Here is a 20,924-nt window from a genome sequence, read left to right on the forward strand (position 1 = left end):
TCACATCCATTAGTTGGGAGCATCCCTGGTGGCTCAGTGGTAAAGAATCCACCTGTCAATGCAGGAGATGGTTTTGATCCCTGGATTGGGAAGAGAGAAGGAAATGGCAACCCACTCCAGTATTTTTGCCTGGAGAATCCCACAGACAGAGGAGCCTGGCGGGCTCCAGTCCATGGGGTCGCAAGCAGTAGGACACGACTGAGCGACTACACAACAACAATCCATTAGTTGATGAGATCAAGATGAACTTAAATGAGCCCATTCCCTACAAGAATGTCAGTGAAAGCCATGGGGAGTCAGGGTGTATAAACTTTTAATTAATCTGATTATTATTTTCTACAGATAGGAATTAAGCTCAGGTTAATTCTCATTTCTAGGGAAACAAATTATAATTTGGCTCAGCACCAAGGATGTCCTCCAGTCATGGTGTTGTAGTTCCTTGTGCTAGGGATCACAGATCCAGCTAGAGCAGCTAAGCCTACTCTCAGGCAGATGGCAGAAAACCTTTAGAGACTTACTCTCCTTTAACTGACTTGTCAAATGCCAGAAACTAGTTTCCAAAAGAGATGAACTGTTCTCCACTGGTATTCTTTTTCCACCCCCCTCCCCTGTGCCTCGTTGTCTACCTGACGCAGCAGCACAGAAGCTTTGGTGCAGATCTAGTCCTGAGTAGTGGCAGGTGGCCTCAGAATGACAGTGTGAAATGTAACCAAAGAAATCAGCTCCATCTGGGGGAGGGGGACACTTTTCATGACAGTTGAGAGAATAAATAGTCATAGGACTTTGATTTCACTAGATATGAATTTGGATATGAAATGAAATCAAAGGCCAGCAAGGTGCTAAAAATTGAAACAGCCCACACCTGTTTCATCAGCTACACGCAGTTCAAAACTGAACCCTTTAGCTCTTTTCCAAGTTCTCATTTCTCATGAACAGAGTAGGAGAAATGGGGCTTGGGATTTGGGAGTGGAGCCAGATGGGTTGGATGTTAAGAGGTAGGAATGCTCCTTTTTTACCCAATACAATTTTCAGCAAGAGACCCTCCCCCTGCCCCCCCCCAAGATACACACACAAAAGCATACAGTGTCACAAGGCCATGAGACATGTCAGTGAAATGAAATCCATTCCCTCCTTCAGGTCTTTGATCTGAGATAGATCTGAGATAATCCTTAGAGATCTAGTCATTTAATGTTTAGGAAGATAATGAAATGGAGCCCCAGGAGGGTAAGGCTAATCCTAGGATCACAGACTGGACTCCCCGCACACCTGGTGCTTACAGACGTCACTTACCCACAGATACGCTCTCCCTCACCCAGGCTTTGTACTCAGGGGACAAACATTAATGTGTCCCTGGCTTGTCTGTTTTTGTTGAGTCATAGGTAATATTGTATATATGGCTGCTTCCCTTCTCCTTGTTCATACACATCCATCTATTCATTCGATAAGCATTCTTAGTAGGTATTCACCTTGCATCATTAAAAATGCTGTAAACACTGTTTTTAAGATTTGTTACAAATGCGAACTCTCAGAGGTTTGTTTCCTCACCCACACTAACAGAGACATGTAGAGTTTATCACCCTTGGGAAGAAATGATGGTTCCCATTCACCCTTAAAACTGAAAGTTAACAGGACTCTCTTTAGCTGGTGGTCAGAGTAACTGGATTTCAGTCCAGAATCTTCCACTAGCCAGCTGTGTGACCTTGGGCTTGTCGCCTTTCTTCTCTGGCCTCATCTATCCTTTTCGTAAAAGGAGGACCTCAGTCAAAGATGGGTGATCTTAAGCTTTTTTCTCAGTTTTACATTCTCTAACTCTGTGTGGCCTCGTGCCTAGTTGCTTCAGTCATGTCCGACTCTTTGGGACCCACCAGGATCCTCTGTCCATGGGATTCTCCAGTCAAGAATACTGGAGTGGGTTGCCATGCCCTCCTCCAGGGGATCTTCCTGACCCAGGGATAGAACCCCGGTCTCCCACACTGCAGGCAGCTTCTTTACTGTCTGAGCCACCAGGGAACCAAGTCCCTGCTGACCTCTATAGGTCACCTAGAAAAGTCTCACCTGTCCGGTGCAGTTTGAGGTGATAATAGGTGAGCCGTTCTCTGACTCATCTATGCAGATAGCACACGTGAAGGGTTGTTTCCCAAGCTAGATGGGTCATCTGTGTGCCTATTAGTTTGCCAGCCTCTTTAGGGCAGGGATCATATCTTTTCATCTCTGTGTTTTTCAAGCCTTCTAATGACTCCCCAAATGGTGTACTGGATGGTTGTAGAGTGAGTGGGAACGACATTCATATAAACAACTGATGATTGCGTGATATCTGGCAGTAAAAGCACGAGCATTAAAGATTCACAGATAGTAAGACACAACACCACTTACCATTCAACCTGAACTTTCATGGCACTTTTTATCCCCATTTTTATTAAGCTACACATCACTGCAGCCATGAAATTAAAAGACACTTGCTCCTTGGAAGAAAAGCTATGACAAACCCAGGCAGTGGATTAAAAAGCAGAGACATTACTCTGCCGACAAAAGTCCATATAGTCAAAGCAATGGTCTTTCCAATAGTCATGTACAGATGTGAGAGTTGGACTATAAAGAAAGTTGAGTGCCAAATAACTGATGCTTTCAAACTGCAGTGTTGGAGAAGACTCCTGAGAGTCCCTTGGACAGAAAGGAGATCAAACCAGTCAATCCTAAAGGAAATCAGTCCTGAATATTCATCAGAAGGACTGATGCTGAAGCTAAAACTCCCAATACTTTGGCCACCTGATGTGAAGAACCGACTCACTGGAAAAAGACCCTGATGCTGGGAAAGATTGAAGGCAGGAGAAGGGGATGACAGAGGAGGAGACGGTTGGATGGCATCACCGACTCAATGGACATGACTTTGAGCAAGCTCCAGGAGATGGTGAAGGACAGGGAAGCCTGGCGTGCTGCAGTTCATGGGGTTGCAAAGATCGGGACATGACTGAGCAAGTGAACAGCAACTCTGCAAATTACTGCAGAGGTTAGAGTACTGGCTTCAAACTAGCTTTTTTAAACCTAATTTTATTGAGCTGATTTTATGTGCCAGGAAGTGTCCTAAGAAAAGACCCAGAACACGGGAGATAAATACAGGTTTCACATCCTTTGACAATTAGTACAAACAAGACTGGGCTTCCCTGGTGGCTCAGACGGTAAAGAATCCGCCTGCAATGTAGGAGACCTGGGTTCATCCCTGGGTTGGGAAGATCCCCTGAAGAAAGGCATGGCAACCCACTCCAGTATTCTTGCACGAAGAATCCCCATAGACAGAGGACCTGGTTGGCTACAGCCCATGGCGTCCAAAGAGTCGGACACGACTGAGCGACAAAGCACGCACGAACAAGCAGTCTCAAGTCCCAAGGGGACACCAGCTTGCCGGAACTAAATGGCTCGCACTCGAATTTCCGGGGGGAAGCTTGAGTGTGTTACTACGGATCGATTGCTTTTGCCTGCCGGAGATCGATCTTAAAAAGATCCAGCACTGGGAGGCCAAGGAAAAGAGGTGAGTCAAGGACGTCTTCGTAGCGGAGCTACTGAGATTCGGAAGGCCACGCTGGGCCTGTTTGGCGGCCAGACGACTCAGACAGTTCAGTCATGTTCGCCTACGCAGTGAGGCGCGCCCTGCGCAAGAGTAAGACCCTTCGCTACGGAGTTCCCATGTTGGTGAGCGCAGGGAGGGTAAAGTGTGTGTTGGAAGCGGGTGGGGAGGAGGGATTCCGAAAGGGTAGGACCTCGAGATTGGCTGGGACGTGAGTGCGGTGAACCTGTGATGTGTGAGGCGAGAAACCGCAACCTGCCCTGGAATGTGGCTGGCCTTTAGGCAGTCCTGGTCTCCTAGTCACTCCCCGAGCTGCTAGTGCGATCTCCGGTCCTTGTCTGACCTTTGGTAGTTAACCTGGATGTGCTTCTGAACCAGATTTTAACCCGAACCAGGCTTTAGCTCGAGTCTGGATGATTACTAAACTCCCATTCCCCGAGCCCAACCTTCACGCTACAGGTTGAAGATAACTCTGATCATTGAAACTAGTAATATTCACTTAATTTAACTACAGTTTGGGGCATCCTCACGTTTCAGTTTACTAGTTTGTGAATTGGCTTAATTCTTCCAGGGTTGCTGTGAGTTAAATCCTTGTGACTTAAATGTACCACAGTGTAGCAGCCCTGCAAAGATAGTCGCTGCATTATAGTTGGTATTTTTAAAGCACGTTGCAAGTAGTTTTGGCGTTTCTTTATTTGTATACACTCCTACATGGAGTTCTCAGAAGATCCTGTTCGTCTTGAAGATTCAAGTTAATGCTTAATACTTAACACCAACCGGAGTTGGAATCCAGTGAAACCACACTCTTTCTTTTCTGTTTGATCTTGGCAAGGTATTTTGTTTCAACAAGCCTTGATGTCGTAGTAAATGAAATAATTTAAATTAAGCAGGTGAACAGTTTTTAAATAGTTTATTACTTTGATAAGAATTTGGTACAGGAAAAGTTACCAGATTTTACATTTAACCAGGACTAAAGGAAAGTAGTGACCTTAGAAAAGTAATGTGTTTTTTTTAGTTCATCTTTGATGAATGTGGATTTCTTTTTAATCTTTAAAAACTCCTTTTTATCTTTTTAAAAGTTTAAACAAAATAATTTATGAGACAATGCAGAATTATATTTGTGTAGCCAACATGGACTGTAAAAACTATCCTCTCTGTGGATTCCCTTGCCACAAAATAGAAGTCCATTCAGAAACAAAAGTCCATTCAGAAACATGTGATTGTCAGTGCAAGTTGAGGTCACCTGCAGGTCCCACTGGAAGATAGTTTAGTTTTGTTTGTTATCTTTCAAAATCATCAAAGCTAAGCTCTTAAAACCACTAGTATTAAAGTACCTTCTAGGGATTCCCTCATTTATTTCTTAGACAAGACTACCACAGTAGACTTCTTCCTAAGTGTATTTCTCTGTACTGGTCTCTCTGTCTATACTGAATTTGTACTACACTGGGCCTAGGTCTATACTGTTTCAAAATGTGGGTCCTCCATTAACTATGTGGACCTTTGTCCACAGAGTGATCTCTGCTTTTTAGTACACTGTCTAGGTTTGTCATAGCTTTTCTCCCAAGGAGCAAGCATTTTTTAATTTTATGGCTGCAGTTACCATCCACAGTGATTTTTGGAGCCCAAGAAAAGTCTGTCACTGTTTCTATTGTTTTCCCATCTATTTCCATTGTTTCCCTAAAGGATGGGACCAGATACCATGATCTTTGTTTTTTGATGTTGTGTTTTGAGCGAGCTTATTCACTCTGCTTTTTCACCTTCATCAAGAGGCTCTTTAGTTCTTCTTTGCTTTCTGCTATAAGGGTGGTGTCAACTGCATATCTGAGCTTATTGATATTGGAATAACCTTGATGGAAAAGATTCATTGGAATATCTTGATTCCAGCTTGTGCTTCTTCCAGCCCGGCATTTTGCATGATGTACTCTGCATAAAGTTGAATGAGCAGAGTGGCAATATACAGTCTTGACGTACTCACTTCCCAGTTTGGAACCAGTCTATCGTTCCATGTCCAGTTCTAACTGTTGCTTCTTGATCTGCATACAGATTTCTCACGGGGTAGGTAAGGTGGTTGGAGAAGGCAATGGCACCCCACTCCAGTATTCTTGCCTTGAAAATCCCATGGATGGAGGAGCCTGGTAGGCTGCCGTCTATGGGGTCGCACAGAGTCAGACACAACTGAAGCGACTTAGCAGCAGCAGGTAAGGTGGTCTGGTATTCCCATCTCTTGAAGAATTTTCCACAGTTTGTTGTGATCCACATAGTCAAAGGGTCCTAGACAAGTAACTAATTCTGTAGGGGAAAATGTTGAACTCAGTTCTCTAAAACCCAACAGTACTAGAAAGAGCTCAGATGACGCATGGTCTTTATCATATATCAGTTGGATATTCCATATTTACCATATTACTATGCCATAATTACTATAGTGTACTATATACTTAAAGTTGAAATTATTTTCTCTCTTTGTTGTCGTTGTTCATTTGTTCAGTCGTGTCTGACTCTTTGTGACCCCATGGACTGCAGTACACCAGGCTTCCCTGTCCTTCACCATCTCCTGGAAGTGAAATGAAGTGAAGTCGCTCAGTCGTGTCCGACTCTTTGCAACACCATGGACTGTAACCTACCAGGATCCTCAGTCCATGGGATCTTCCAGGCAAGAATACTGGAGTGGGTTGCCATTTCCTTCTCCAGGGGATCTTCCCGACCCAGGGATCGAACCCAGATCTCCTGCATTGTAGGCAGACGCTTTACCATCTGAGCTAGACCATCTCTTGGAGCTTACTCAAATTCATGTCCCTTGAGTCACTGATGCCATCCAACTATCTTATCTTCTGTCGCTCCCTTCTTCTGCCTTCAGTCTTTCCCAGCAGCAGGGTCTTTTCCAATGAGTCGGCTCTTTATGTCCGGTGGCCACAGCACTGGAGATTCAGCTTCAGCATCAGTTCTTTCCAATGAATATTTCAGGGTTTTTTTCTTTTAGGATTGACTGGTTTGATCTCCTTGCTGTCCAGGGTACCCTCAGGAGTCTTCTCCAGTCTTCTCCAGCACAGTTTGAAAGCATTAATTCTTTAATGCTCAGTCTTCTTTATGGTCCAGCTCTCACATCCATACATGACTGCTGGAAAAACCATAGCTTTGACTAGGTGGACCTTTGTCGGCGAAGTGATTTCTTTGCTTCTTAATATGCTATCTAGGTTTGTCATAGCTTTTCTCCCAGGGAGCAACTGTCTTTTAATTTCATGACTGCAGTCACTGCCCACAGTGATTTTGGAGCCCAAGAAAATAAAGTCTGTCACTGTTTCCATTTTCTCCCCATCTATTTGCCATGAAGTGCTGGGACTAGATGCCATTATCTTAGTTTTTTGAATGTTGAATTTTAAGCCAGCTCTTTGACTCTTTTTTTTTTTTTTTAATCTCTTACATAAATGTTAGTGCTTGCTTCACAAGAATATTTGTTCAACAACAAACAGAGGAGGACTTGGAGTACCAGGTATAGGCTAACAGTACTCTCCTTCCTTTCTTTCCCAAACCACTTGGAAAAGAGAGTATATTTGTTGTTTCAATTTGTGCACTGCCCATTTAGTCCCCAGAATTTACCTTTCTAATCTGACCAGTCATTACTGGTTTCTGCATACTAAAATTCAGACCATTTAATGTCTGAAGATGGTTTTAGTATATTCATTGTTTGGAAACTCATCACAATCTAATTTTAAAACATTTTCATCACCCTAAATGAATCACCAAACTCACTTGTAGCCACTTCTTATTCTCCTCTACTCTTCTGTCTTAGGTAACCACTAATCATCTCTCTATAGATGTAACAGAATAATACAATTTGTGGTCTTTTGTGAGTGACTTTGTTCACTTAGCATAATGTTTTCAAGGTTCATTCATCTAACGTGTATCAAAGTGTTATACCCTTTTAGTGACAAGATAGTATTCCATCAGTTGGAATATTTATTGTCCATTGATAAGCATTAGTTTTTGTTTTTTTTTTTTTTTCATTTATTGGCTATTATGAATAATGGTGCTATGAACATTCATGTACATATTTTTGTATGGATGTGTTTTCATTTCTCTTGGATAAATGCCTACTAGTAGAATTGCTGTATCATATGATAGCTCCATGTTTAACATTTTGAGGAACTGTCAAACTGTTTCTCAAAAAGTACATCTTTTTACATTCCCCCCAGCAATATATGAGGCTTCTGATTTTTCCACGTTCTTAACAACAGTTGTCATTGTCCACTTTTTAAAAAGAATTAAACCCTTACAAGGAGATGTGAAGTGGTTTTGATTTGCATTTTTCTCCTGGTAGCTCAGCTGGTAAAGAATCTGCCTGCAATGCAGGAGACCCTGGTTTGATTCCTGGATTGGGAAGATCCCCTGAAGAAGGGATAGGCTACCCTCTCCAATATTCTTGGGTTTCCCTGGTGGTTCAGATAGTAGAGAATCCACCTGCAATGTGGGAGACCTGGGTTCGATCCCTGGTTTGGGAAGATCCCTTGGAGGAGGGCATGGCAACCCACTCCAGTATTCTTGCCTGGAGAATCCCCATGGACAGAGGAGCCTGGCGGGCTGCAGTCCATGGAGTTGCAGAGAGTCAGACACGACTGAGCAACTCAGCACAGCACAATGACTAATGATGCAGGACACCCTTTCTTACGACTGATTATTGGTTGTCTGTTTATCTTCTTTGAGGAACTGTCTATTCAAGGTTTTTGCCCATCTTTAATAGAATGTGTTTTTCTTTATATTGGGCAGAGGTTTCCTTAAACACCTGGATTCAGTAAGTTTCCCAGTCTTTGTCAAGGGGCTCTGTGTGCTAGATTGGGCATTCCTTCAATACTCAGGCAGGTTACAACTCTGCCTTAAAGTTTTACTTACTTGCTCAGATCCTCAAAGTTAGCCATTGTTGAGTGTTTAGGGTCTTCTAAGAAATCTCCTGAACTTACACACAGCTATGGGCACATGGACCATTCTGTTCATATGTATGTGTAACCAAAAGTAGGATCTGGCTGCTTGCAGCTCAAAAGCCAATAAAAAAGTAAAGTTAGTGGAAAGGAAAGGTTGCTTTATTTTGGATGCCAGCAACATGGGTGAACTATTTCAAGCCCTAAAAGATGATACTGCTATAGTGCTGCACTCAGTATGCCAGCAAATATGGAAAAGTCAGCAGTGGCCACAGGACTGGAAAAGGTCAGTTTTCATTCCAGTCCCAAAGAAAGGCAATGCCAAAGAATGTTCAAACTGTCACACAATTGCACTCATCTCACAGGCTAGCAAAGTAATGCTCAAAATTCTCTAAGCGAGACTTCAACAGTACGTGAACCAAGAACTTCCAGATGTTCAAGCTGGTTTTAGAAAAGGCAGAGGAACCAGAGATCAAATTGCCAACATTTGTAGGAATATTGATAAATCAGAAGAGTTAAAAAGCATTCACTTCTGCTTTATTGACTACACCAAAGCCTTTGACTGTGTGGATCACAACAAACCGTGGAAAATTCTTTAAGATGTGGGAATACCAGATCACCTTACCTGCCCCCTGAGAAATCTGTATGGAGGTCAAGAAGGAACGGTTATAACCAGACATGGAACAGCAGACTGGTTCCAGATAGGGAAAGGAGTACATCAACGCTGTATATTGTCACCCTGCTTATTTAACTTATATGCAGAATACATTATGCGAAATACTGGGTTGGATGAAGCACAGGCTGGAATCAAGATTTCCGGGAGAAATATCAATAACCTCAGATATGCAGGTGACACCACCCTTATGGTAGAAAGCAAAGAGGAACTCAGGAGCCTCTTGCTGAAAGTGAAAGAGGAGAGTGAAAAAGCTGGCTTAAAACTCAACTTTCAAAAAATTAAGACCATGGCATCTGGTCCCATCACTTCATGGCAAATAGATGGGGAAACAGTGGAAACAGTGACAGACTTTATTTTCTTGGGCTCCAAAATCACATGATGGTGACTGCAGCCGTGAAATTAAAAGACACTTGCTCCTTGGAAGAAAAGCTATGACCGACCTAGATAGCATATTAAAAAGCAGAGACATTACTTTGGCAACAAAAGTCTGTCTGGTCAAGGCTATGGTTTTTCCAGTGGTCATGTATGGATGTGAGAGTTGGACTGTGAAGAAAGGTGAGTGCCGAAAAATTGATGCTTCTGAACTGTGGTGTTGGAGAAGACTCTTGAGGGTCCCTTGGACTGCAAGGAGATCCAACCAGTCCATCCTAAAGGAGATCAGTCCTGGGTGTTCATTGGAAGGACTGATGCTGAAGCTGAAACTCCAATACTTTGGCCACCTTATGCGAAGAGTTGACTTATTGGAAAAGACCCTGATGCTGGGAGGGATTGTGGGCAAGAGGAGAAGGGGATGACAGAGGATGAGATGGCTGGATAGCATCACCGACTCGATGGGCATGAGTTTGAGTAAACTCCAGGATTTGTGACGGACAGGGAGGCCTGGCGTGCTGCGAGTCATGGGGTCGCAAAGAGTCGGACACGACTGAGCGACTGAACTGAACTGAACCCAGCATTAGTGCAGACTTCGTAGACTAAGGGCACGGTTCTCCCTAGAACTCTCCTTATCAGACACCAGCTGAAAATTCTGGGGCCTGGGGCCACCTATGCTTCTGATTAAACTGGTTATAAATTCAGTGGTTCCTAATAGCCCCTTAGGTTCAGTAATTTGGTAGAATGACTCACAGAACTCAGGAAAACACTATACTTAGGATTAGTGTTTTATTATAAAGTTTACGGATTAAAAACAGCCCAAAGAAGAGACCCTTAGGGCAAGGTCCATGGAGCGTCCCAAAGGCAGAATTTCCATGTTTTCTCCCTATGGAATCAGAGCATGCCACCATCCCAGCACATTTATGTGTTCATCAACCAGGAAGCTCATCCAGAGTTTTTAATTGGGATTTTCATTATCTGTGGTTGATTTGATTATTGACTGTGTGACTGAACTCAGTCTCCAGCCACCCTTTCCTCCTTGGAGGTTGGGAGGTCAGGTTGCTATCACATGGCTCAAAGCCTCAACCCTGTAGTCACATGGTTGACCATTCCAGCACTGCTAGCCTCTATCGTGTGCCTCTCTAGGGACTCCAGTGAGTCACTTCATTAACGTAAACTCAGATGTAGTCCCAATAACAGAGATGCTCCTGTCACTCAAGAAATTGCAAGTGAGTAGCTTCCTCCCAAAAACCCCAGGACCAAGACCAGACAGATTCTTTATTATGTAGCATGTGGGTAATGTGATAGCAATAGTCCAGAAAAGAGATGATGGTGGCCAGGACTAGAATATTAGAAGATGATATAGTCAGAAATTGTGATATTCAAAAAATAGTTTGAAAGTAGAGTGACAGAACTCAGGGAAGCATTAGATGTGAGATATGAATGAGAGGATAATCCCCTGGTGAAGGGCATGGCAACCAACTCCAGTATTCTTGCCGGGAAAATCCCATGGTCAGAGGAGCCTGGTCTATGGGGTCACAAAGAGTCAGACACGACTGAGGCAAGTGAGCACACATGCATGAATGAGAGGAGCTAAAGATGACTCCAGAGAAGCTAGCTTGAGTAATTGGATGAAAGTATTTGGACTTAACTGGCTTGTGAAAGATAGATTGGGGCAGAAAGAGTGTTGGGAGGAAAAATGAATTTTTTTCATGTTAATTTATATATACCTGTTAAACTTTTAAGTGAATATGTCAAGTAAGAGGGCAGGTCTTCAGTTCAGCAGGATGTTTCCCATTGAAAATGTACATTTGAAAGTTGTTATGCTATAGTACGAGTACACGCTCAATTGAGTCTGACTCTTTGCAACCCTGTGAACTGTAGTCCACCAGGCATCTCTGTCCATGGGATTTCCCAGGCAAGAATACTAGAGTGGGTGGTCATTTCCTTCTGCAGGGAATCTTCCTGACTCAGGGATCGAACCCATGTCTCTTGTGGCTTCTGCATTAGAAGGTAGATTCTTTACCACCAAGCCACCTGGGAAGCCCCACTGTTAGGTTATAGAGGCTATTTAAAATCCATGGAACTGGATAATATCACCTAGAGACTGTGTTGGTTGTAAATAAGTAGAAGAGGTGTGAAGACTGATCCTTTTGAGACACTGCAACATTTGAGATGGGGAAGGTGAAGAAGAATGAATAAAGGGAGGCTAAGAAGGGATTAGGAAAATCAGGGATGTGACTTTTTGTTACCAATCCTGGTTCTTGTCCTTCCTTAATCAACAGAAATTGATAAGAGGCCTGACAAGAAGGCAAGCCTTCCTTGGGGCCCCTACTGCAGCAAGGAGGAGTGAAAACAGGTAACAGGTTCCCTTGCTCATTCCCCAAGGGGGCTGAGCTGGTTCCTTAAATGGGGGGAGGGTAGGAGTGTGTCCAGGGGTTGGGCCAAAGGGGTGGCTTAGGTGGTTTGCCCACCCCTTTGGTGGCATTGAGTGTAGGGGGCACGCACAGCACCGTATATTTGCTCCTGGCACCATGTTTTTGCTCCCAGTTCTTTAGAAGTGACTTCAGAAGGGCTTCCCTGATAGCTCAGTTGGTAAAGAATCGGCCTGCAATGCAGGAGACCCCGGTTTGATTGCTAGGTCGGGAAGATATGCTGGAGAAGGGATAGGCTACCTACTCCAGTATTCTTGGGCTTCCCTTGTGGCTCAGCTGGTAAAGAATCTTCCTGCAATGTGGGAGACCTGGGTTCAATCCTTGGGTTGGGAAAATCCCCTGGAAAAGGGAAAGGCTACCCACTCCATTATTCTGGCCTGGAGAATTCCATGGACTGTATAGTCCATGGGGTCATAAAGAGTCAGACACGACTGAGCGACTTTCACTTATTCTGTTATGTCTATACGATTTCTGTCCTTTATTGTGCCCATCTGTGCATGAAATGTTCCTTGGTATCTCTGATTTTCTTGAAGAGATCTCTAGTCTTTCCCATTCTACTGTTTTCCTCTGTTTCTTTGCATTGATCACTGAGGAAGGCTTTCTTATCTCTCCTTGATATTCTTTGGAACTCTGCATTCAGATGGGTATATCTTTGCTGTTTTCCTTTGCCTTTCACTTCTCTTCTTTTCTCAGCTATTTGTAAGACCTCCTCAGACAACCATGTTGCCCTTTTGCATTTCTTTATCTTGGAGATGGTCTTGATCACTGCCTCTTGTACAATGTCACGAACCTCCATCCATAGTTTTTCAGGCACACTGTCTGCTAGATCTAATCCCTTGTATCTATTGGTCACTTCCACTGTGTAATCGTAAGGGATTTGATTTAGATCATACCTGAATGGTCTAGTGGTTTTCCCTACTTTCTTTAAGTTTGAATTTGGCAATAAGGAGTTCATGATTGAGTCACAGTCAGCTCCCTGTCTTGTTTTTGCTGACTGTGTAAAGCTTCTCCATCTTTGGCTGCAAAGAATATCATCAATCGGATTTCGATATTTACCATCTGGTGATGCTCATGTGTAGTATCTTCTCTTGTGTTGCTGGAAGAAGGTGTTTACTATGACCAGTGCATTCTCTTGGCAAAACTCTGTTGGCCTTTGCCTTGCTTCATTTTGTACTCCAAGGCCAAATTTGCCTCTTACTCCAGGTATCTCTTGGCTTCCTACTTTTGCATTCTAGTCCCCTATAATGAAAAGGACATCTTTTTTGGGTGTTAGTTCTGGAAGGTCTTGTAGGTCTTCATGGAACCGTTCTTTGGCCAGTTCAAGGGTTTTTCTAAGGTTTACCACATACTGAGAAATGTGGCTTCTTCTTATTTTATCACTTGGTAAGTAAATGGAGAAATGCTCTCTAATTGGCTTATTTTGCAAAATCATAAAAACTGAAAACATTCTGGTCTTGAGGAGGCAAGGCCAGGATTTTTTCATGGATTTATCCATTGTAGTCACATGCAGGCCATTTAGTTGGTTGTGCTTTTCTTTCTCATATACTAAGTATATAGTCTTTCCTTAGTTCATAGGTCTTTTATAAGAATTAACTGATACAATGATTGTGATCTGGTATTTAAATCCTAGGATCAAGTACAGGTATAAATTAGTGATTTTGGTATTTGCTAATATGCTAAAATGTTTCCCAGTGATAGTATATACTGTATTTGCTCTGAAAAGATGAATGGTTACTCACCAGGAGGAATAATCTATAGGATTTTGTATAATCTGCCACCTTTGGCATTTAGATAAGTAATATGTAGATATGCTGAATTCTACCCTTCTGTTTTAATTGTTTCTCTGTTTTGTTTCAGTTGCTGATTGTTGGAGGTTCTTTTGGTCTTCGTGAGTTTTCTCAAATTCGTTATGATGCTGTGAAGATTAAAGTAAGAACTCTCATTGGAGTTTAATATGTATATATGTATATTTTGGTTTATGAGACATGGATACTTAAAATACTAAGCTGTCTGAATTTTATCTCGCTTTTTTTTTAAATATTCATTTATTTATTTGGCTGCACCGAGTCTTAGTTGCAATATGTGGGATCTATTTTCCTGAGCAGGGATTGAACCCAGGCCCCTGCATTGGGAGTGTGGAGTCTTAGCCAGTGGACCACCAAAGATGTCCTTATCTTGCTTTTTAAGTCTGATGAATGATCTTTGAGCTCTTTTATAAAACATTTCTTTAAAATTTTTATGTAATGTTTTTAAACTTTTTATTATTGATGTTTGATTGTGCTGTGTCTTCACTGCTGTGTGAGGACTTTGACGAGCTGCAGTGAGCAGGCGCTGCTCTCCAGTTGTGGTGCACGGCTTCTGCTGTCGTGGAGCACAGGTTCCAGAGCACGTGTGGCTCTGCAGCATGTGGGATCTTCCTGGACCGGGGATTGAACCTGTGTCCTCTGCTTTGGCAGGCAGATTCTTAACCACTGGACCACCGGGGAAGTCCTATACAATTTTTAAAGATTACTTTCCATTTAGAGTTATTACAGAATATCAGCTGTATTCCCCATGATGTATCCTTGAGCCTATCGTACACCCAGTAGTTTATACTTTCCACCACTTTACCCCTGTATTCCCTGTGCCCTCCCCGACTGGTAACCACTAGTTTGTTTTCTGTATTTGTGTGAGTCTGCTTCTCTTTTGTTGGGCTTCCCTGGTGGCTCAGATGGTAAAGCGTCTGCCTGCAATGCGGGAGACCCAGGTTTGATCCCTGGGTCGGGAAGATCCCCTGGAGAAGGAAATGGCAACCCACTGCAGTACTCTTGCCTGAAAAATTCCATGGACGGAGGAGCCTGGTGGGCTACAGTCCATGGGGTCCCAAAGAGTTGGACACGACTGAGTGACTTCACTTTCTTTCACTTTTCCTTTTTGTTATATTTACTAGTTTGTTGTATTTTTTAGATTTCACGAATACATGGTATGTGTATGAATATGTGGAGAAAGAGACATAGATAATGAATTTATAGGGGTCTTTTCTATAGTTTGCTTTTATGGTAGGACTAGTTTGTTTTCTGTATTTGTGAGTCTGCTTCTTTTTTGTTACACGTACTAGTTTGTGTAATTACTACCAAGTCAGGTTTGTTGTTACAGAAGAATTCTGGTTAATTCATTCAAAAGTATGTAGCTTTTGTTTGTGGCACACATCTGATAACTTGTTTTTTTCCCAAGTATAGTTAATTCTGGAACAGCAGAGGTTTAGACTATGCTGCTCCACTGGTACAATGGACTTTTTTCAATAAATACTGCAGTACTTTACAATCTGCAGCTGGCTGAATCCATGCATGGGGAGCCCACAGATATGGCAGGCCAAGTGTATATTTATTGAGGAAAATCCTTGTATAAGTGGACTCTCAAAAGAACAAACTCGTGTTGTTCAAGAGTCAGCTGTATTTCATTAGCAGACCTCAGTAATGTTGGTGGGAAAGTAAGAGTATTGAAAGCTTATTCAGTTTTTTCAGTTAAGCTTATGGTTTAAGAGAAATACCAACTCTAGCTAGTGTTAAAGACAGTAGGTATTAGAATAAATATTAAATTAAAAAGGAATATATAGTTTCTGTGAGGGAATAGACCAGTTATCAACTGAGTTTTAAAGTTTCTGTTAGCATCCCAATTATTTTATTAAGGACTTTTTGCCCTTTTGCTCTAAGATGAAAGTTATAGTAATCTGACTTTTGGAAATGGGATGTCATATATATATTTGAAAAATAATTGAGTATTTGTTGCGTTTATCTAGATCCTACAGATAAAGATCCAAGAAACTGGTTCTTATAAAGCTTATAGCATAATCAAGGCTGTGCTGTGCTGTACTTAGTCACCCAGTCATGTCTGACTCTTTGCAACCCTATGGACTGCAGCCCACCAGGCTCCTCTGTCCATGGGGATTCTCTCAGCAAGAATATTGGAGTGGGTCACCATACCCTCCTCAAGGGATATTCCCAACTGGGTCAAACCCAGGTCTCCTGCGTTGCAGGCAGACTCTCTACTGTCTGAGCCACCAGGGAAGCCCAGGAGTCCTGGAGGGGGTGGGCTGTCCCTTCTCCGGGGGAGCTTCTGACCCAGCGATCACACTGGGGTCTTCTGCATTGCAGGCAGATTCTTTACCAGCTGAGCTACCCAGAAAGCCCCATTATCAAGGTTGGGAGACTTCTAATATAAAAATGTATCCAAACATACAGTATGACAATGCCTAGTGAAATGGTAGATTAGAATTTTGCATAACACATTGCTAGAACTTCAAGGAGAGATACATAGTTTAGATTTGGGAAAGGGATATCAAAGAAGGTCTGCTAGAGGTATCAACCTTTGAATTAAGGCTTTAAGAATGATAAGAGTTAAATGATAGCTAAATGATGAAAATGATTAGTATTATATAACATAGAGGGACTATTGGGCATATGGTCAGATTTTCAGTTTAGAACTCTCTGGTAAGAGTACAGGATGGATGGAGATTAGGGGAGCAAGATAGGAGGGAAGAGAGTGTTTCAGTTGGAGATAGAGACCTGTTAAGATACTTTGGCAGTAATATAGATGAACAATACTGGAATCTGAAGTAAAACATAGGCAGTGACAATAGGAATGACTGGATTCTAAAAGAATTTGTAGCAGCAAATTGATAGTGATATATGCAATATTAAAATCTAAATAAATATGGGATGACTTAAGGCTTTGGTGGTTTTAAGGACTGGGTAAATTTTCACAGCAAGGGAGAATGAGGGAGATTGTAGTAACATAAGAGGTCTAGAGGATGAGGTCAGAGTAAAGAGAACAAAGTTGAGAGAAATGAGGTTGATTGAAGTTGAGAGGATAAGATTGGTCGAGGTCTGTGGAAGGAGGTTTAGAGGACAAAGTTTAGCTGAGAAGGATCAGAGGACAAAGATCTACTGAGAGTGAGAGGTTCAGGTTGGTTGATACTGAGAAGTCAGACTCTGATGAAGTCAAGAGTCAGTGTTTAGGTGAGGTTGAGTTCAAACAAGGTTGAGAGGGTAAGTTGGACTAACATTGAGAGGAACTGAGAAGATTGGTTGAGGTTGACAGGAATTATAAGGGTTGAGAGGCTGAGATTAAGGGAGAGTCAAGAGGGAAAATTCTTAAAGAGATGGCAATACCAGACCACGTTACCTGCCTCCTGAAAAACCTGCGTGCAGCTCAAGAAGCATCAGTTAGAACTGACATGAAACAATGGACTGGTTCAAAATTGGGAAAGGAGTACATCAAAACTGTATGTTGTCACCCTGCTTATTTAACTTAAATGCACAGTATGCCATGTGAAATCCTAGGCTGGATGAAGCACAAGCTGGAATCAAGATTGCCAGGAGAAATATCGATAACCTCAGATATGCAGATGATACCACCCTAATAGCAGAAAGTGAAGAGGAACTAAAGACCTTCTTGGTGAAGGTGAAAGAGGAAAGTGAAAAAGCTGGCTTAAAACTCAACATTCAAAAAACTTAAGATCACGGTATCTGGTCCTGTCACTTCATGGCAAATAGATGAGGAAAAAATGGAAGCAGTGGCAGATTTTATTTTCTTGGGCTCCAAATCACTGCAGATGGTGACTGCAGCAATGAAATTAAAAGATGCTTGCTCCTTGGAAGAAAAACTATGACAAACCTGGATAGCATATTAAAAAGTAGAGACATTACTTTCCCAACAAAGGTCCATATAGTCAAAGCTGTGGTTCATCCAGTAGTCATGTACAGATGTGAGAGTTGGATCATAAAAAAGGCTGAGCTGTTAAGAAGTGATGTTTTTGAACTGTGGTGCTGGGGAAGACTCTTGAGAGTCCCTTGGACTGCAAGGAGATCAAACCAGTCAGTCCTAAATGAAATTAACTTTGAATATTCATGGAAGGACTGATGCTGATACCGAAGCTTCAGCAGTTTGGCCACCTTATACGAAGTGCTGACTCATTGGAAATTGAGTCAGAAAATGGTGGGAAAGATTGAGGGTAGGAGGAGAAGGGGCAACAGTGGATGAGGTGGTTGGATGGCATCACTGAATCAATGGACATCAGTTTGAGCAAACTCTAGGAGATAGTGAAGGACAGGGAAACCTGGCGTGCTGAAGTCCATGGGGTTGCAAAGAGTCAGATATGACTTAGTGACTGAACAACAGCAACTGGAGGCAGAGGGCCAAGCTTCAAAGCCACGTTGTGCCTCTTTGATAAGTCATTCAAACTCCCTGTGTTCCATTATCCTTGCTTTGATCAAATAATACTACTTATGTCATACACTTTTTTGTGGGTTATAGGAAATAATAAATGTCAAAATACGTTGCATATAGCAGGTGCTTGGTAAATTTTTAGCTGCTATTATTTGTAGTAGTGGTCATAGTACTATTGAGATATTAGTTGTCATACAATTTGATAGATTGTAGAGATTTTCCCACATTTTTGTAATCTACCATGCCATCTGAGCCATGCTTATATTAACTTTTTAAATTGCAAATGGAATCTAACAGACTTAAGTAACTTATGGCTGCTTTTATTTTTCTACAGATTGATCCTGAGTTAGAAAAAAAGCTGAAAATGAATAAAGTGTCATTGGAATCAGAATATGAGGTACGGTATGCTAATGTAGCAATATTCCTAGTCTGTGACTGGTTTTATCTACCTTAAGGTAAATTCAAATTATTACCAGTACAGAAAAAAAAATTACCTTAAATATACGTTATTGGAACAACTATGTGGTTGTTTGAGAAGACAATAAACATGGATCTGGTTTTCATATACTATGAGTAAATTCTGGATGGATCAAGAATTTAAAAAGAAAAAAACTCAAAAGGCTAAAAGTACTAGGAGTAAAAAATGAAGTTTCTTTTTTGTGTTCTTGAGTCAGAAAAGCCTATTTAAATGTGATGAGAAATAGAGATGCTTTAAAAGTAAATATTCAGAGGTACCATCTAAAAAAAATTGTGTAATATAAAGTCAGTGGTTAGATGAGAAATACTAAAAATATTGTTTATCCTTATCATGATGAATTAATTAATTTTAAATATAAAGAGCAAATCAGTATACAGTTTCAACAGCTCAGTTGGAAGTGTAAACATGGGCAAAACATGTAATGAGTTCAGAGACAAGGAAATAAATAGCATTTTTTAAACATAAAGAGATGTTCAACTTATAATAGGAATGCTAATTAACATTATAATGAAGTGTCATCATTTTTCCAGCTATCTGATTAACAAAATCAAGGAGTTAATAGTACGTTTCATTATAGGATGTAGGGAAGGAGGACATTCTCCATCTCTTATTGTATTAAAAAAAAAAAAACCCTACAGATAAATGCTGAATCTGGTTTAGAGAAAAGATAACCCTCCCGCACTGTTGGTGAGATTGTAAATTGGTGCAGCTACTATGGAAAACAATATGGAGGTTCCTCAAAAAACTAAAAACAGAGTTGCCATATGATCCAGCAATCCCACTTCTGAACATATATCTGGAGAAAACTATAATTCAGAAAAATATATGTACCCCTGTGTTTACAGTTGCACTATTCACAATAGGCAAGACATGGTAATAAATGATTATTGACAAATGAATGGGTAAAGAGGATGTGGTACATATGTACAGTGAAATACTACTCAGCCATAAAAAAAGAATGACACCATTTGCAGCAACATGGATGGATCTAGACATCATTATACTATGGGAAGTAAGTCAGAAAGAGAAAGACAAATGCCATATGATATCACTTATATGTGGAATCTAACATATGACACAAATGAACATATCACAAAACAGAAACAGACTCTGATACAGACTTGGGGTTGCCAAGTCTTGATAGAGAGAACAGACTTATGGCTTGCCAAGGTGGGGGTAGGTGGGGGAGGGAAGGATTGAGAGTTTGAGATTAGTAGATACAAAGTATTATATACAGAATGTGTAAACAAGAAGATCCTACTGTATAGCACAGGGAAGTATATTCCACATTTTGTGATAATCCATCATGGAAAAGAATATGAAAAAGAATGCATGTGTGTGTGTGTATACATATATATGTATAACTGAAGAACTTTTGCCATAGCAAAAACTAACACTACATTGTAAATCAACTGTAATTCAACAAAATAAATTTTTGTAAAAACATGTAGACTCTGTTCCTTTTTTAATAGTTTTATTCTGATGAGGGGAAAGATAGGCAGTAATATCAAGAGCAAGAAAAATTCCAGATCCTATAAAGAAATATAATATTTCTTCAATTTTTTGCAGTTGATTTATTTACTAGAATTATAAGTGAGGACCTATTGAATTCTTTCTGCTCATTTATTCAGTTAGGTCCTAGCCAAACTCACAGGGCTCCTATACTAATATTTATGCTCTAATTTTTGTGGCTCTGTAGAAAATAAAGGATTCCACCTTTGATGACTGGAAAAATATTCGAGGACCCAGGCCTTGGGAAGATCCTGATCTCCTCCAAGGACGAAATCCAGAAATCCTTAAGACTAATAAGACAACTTGACCATGCTGATTCTGTTTTTACTTTTTTTATTTTTAATAAAAATGTTATCAACTGGAACTCCAACCATATACTCCTATCCAATGGAGAGAAAATTCCAGACCTGCAGAAGCCTAGATAAGAGTAATTTGTCAAGTACAGGTTTGTATAAGGCCCAGCTCTTGCATTGGCAAATGAAAGTAACAATGTTGACCATATATATTTTTTACTGCTCAATAAACATGTGAATACGGCTACTTAAAGAGTGTCCTTTATTCTACTCCCAGTGTGCACGCATGCTAAATCACTTCAGTCATGACTCTTTACAAGCCTATAGACCATAGCCCACCAGGGTCCTCTGCCCATGGGATTCTCCTGGTCTAATTGAAATCTCTAGAATACTTCTTCCAACAACAGTGGAATACACTCTTCTCAAACTCACACATGACATTTATCAAGACAACATTCTTGGTCATAAACCACGTGTTAAAA

The 20,924-nt window shown here is 41.3% G+C and overlaps 1 protein-coding gene across 2 annotated transcripts; it reads left to right on the forward strand.

The window, feature by feature from the left end:
• The first annotated feature begins 3,467 nt into the window (after window positions 1–3,467).
• Window positions 3,468–20,695, forward strand: COX16 (cytochrome c oxidase assembly factor COX16). 2 transcript variants are annotated; one of them, XM_020882498.2, is made up of 4 exons: window positions 3,468–3,687; window positions 13,810–13,881; window positions 18,494–18,556; window positions 20,337–20,695. In XM_020882498.2, the coding sequence occupies exons 1-4, from the start codon at window positions 3,619–3,621 to the stop codon at window positions 20,454–20,456; spliced, it is 324 nt and encodes a 107-aa protein (XP_020738157.1). In that variant the 5' UTR covers window positions 3,468–3,618; the 3' UTR covers window positions 20,457–20,695. The 2 variants fall into 2 exon arrangements, with proteins under 2 accessions (XP_020738157.1, XP_070325662.1); XM_070469561.1 differs by lacking the exon at window positions 3,468–3,687 and adding an exon at window positions 6,058–6,212.
• The last annotated feature ends 229 nt before the right edge of the window (window positions 20,696–20,924 follow it).

The sequence above is a fragment of the Odocoileus virginianus genome, chromosome 6 (genome assembly GCF_023699985.2).
Source record: "Odocoileus virginianus isolate 20LAN1187 ecotype Illinois chromosome 6, Ovbor_1.2, whole genome shotgun sequence".
NCBI lineage: Eukaryota > Metazoa > Chordata > Mammalia > Artiodactyla > Cervidae > Odocoileus > Odocoileus virginianus.

What these genes read in the sequence shown, in the direction of transcription:
- COX16 (XM_020882498.2), top strand. Translation starts at nt 3,619, where the DNA reads ATGTTCGCCTACGCAGTGAGGCGCGCCCTGCGCAAGAGTAAGACCCTT. An exon ending in GCTACGGAGTTCCCATGTTG is followed by an intron (nt 3,688 to 13,809) that starts GTGAGCGCAGGG and finishes GTTTTGTTTCAG; the next exon opens with TTGCTGATTGTTGGAGGTTC. An exon ending in ATGATGCTGTGAAGATTAAA is followed by an intron (nt 13,882 to 18,493) that starts GTAAGAACTCTC and finishes ATTTTTCTACAG; the next exon opens with ATTGATCCTGAGTTAGAAAA.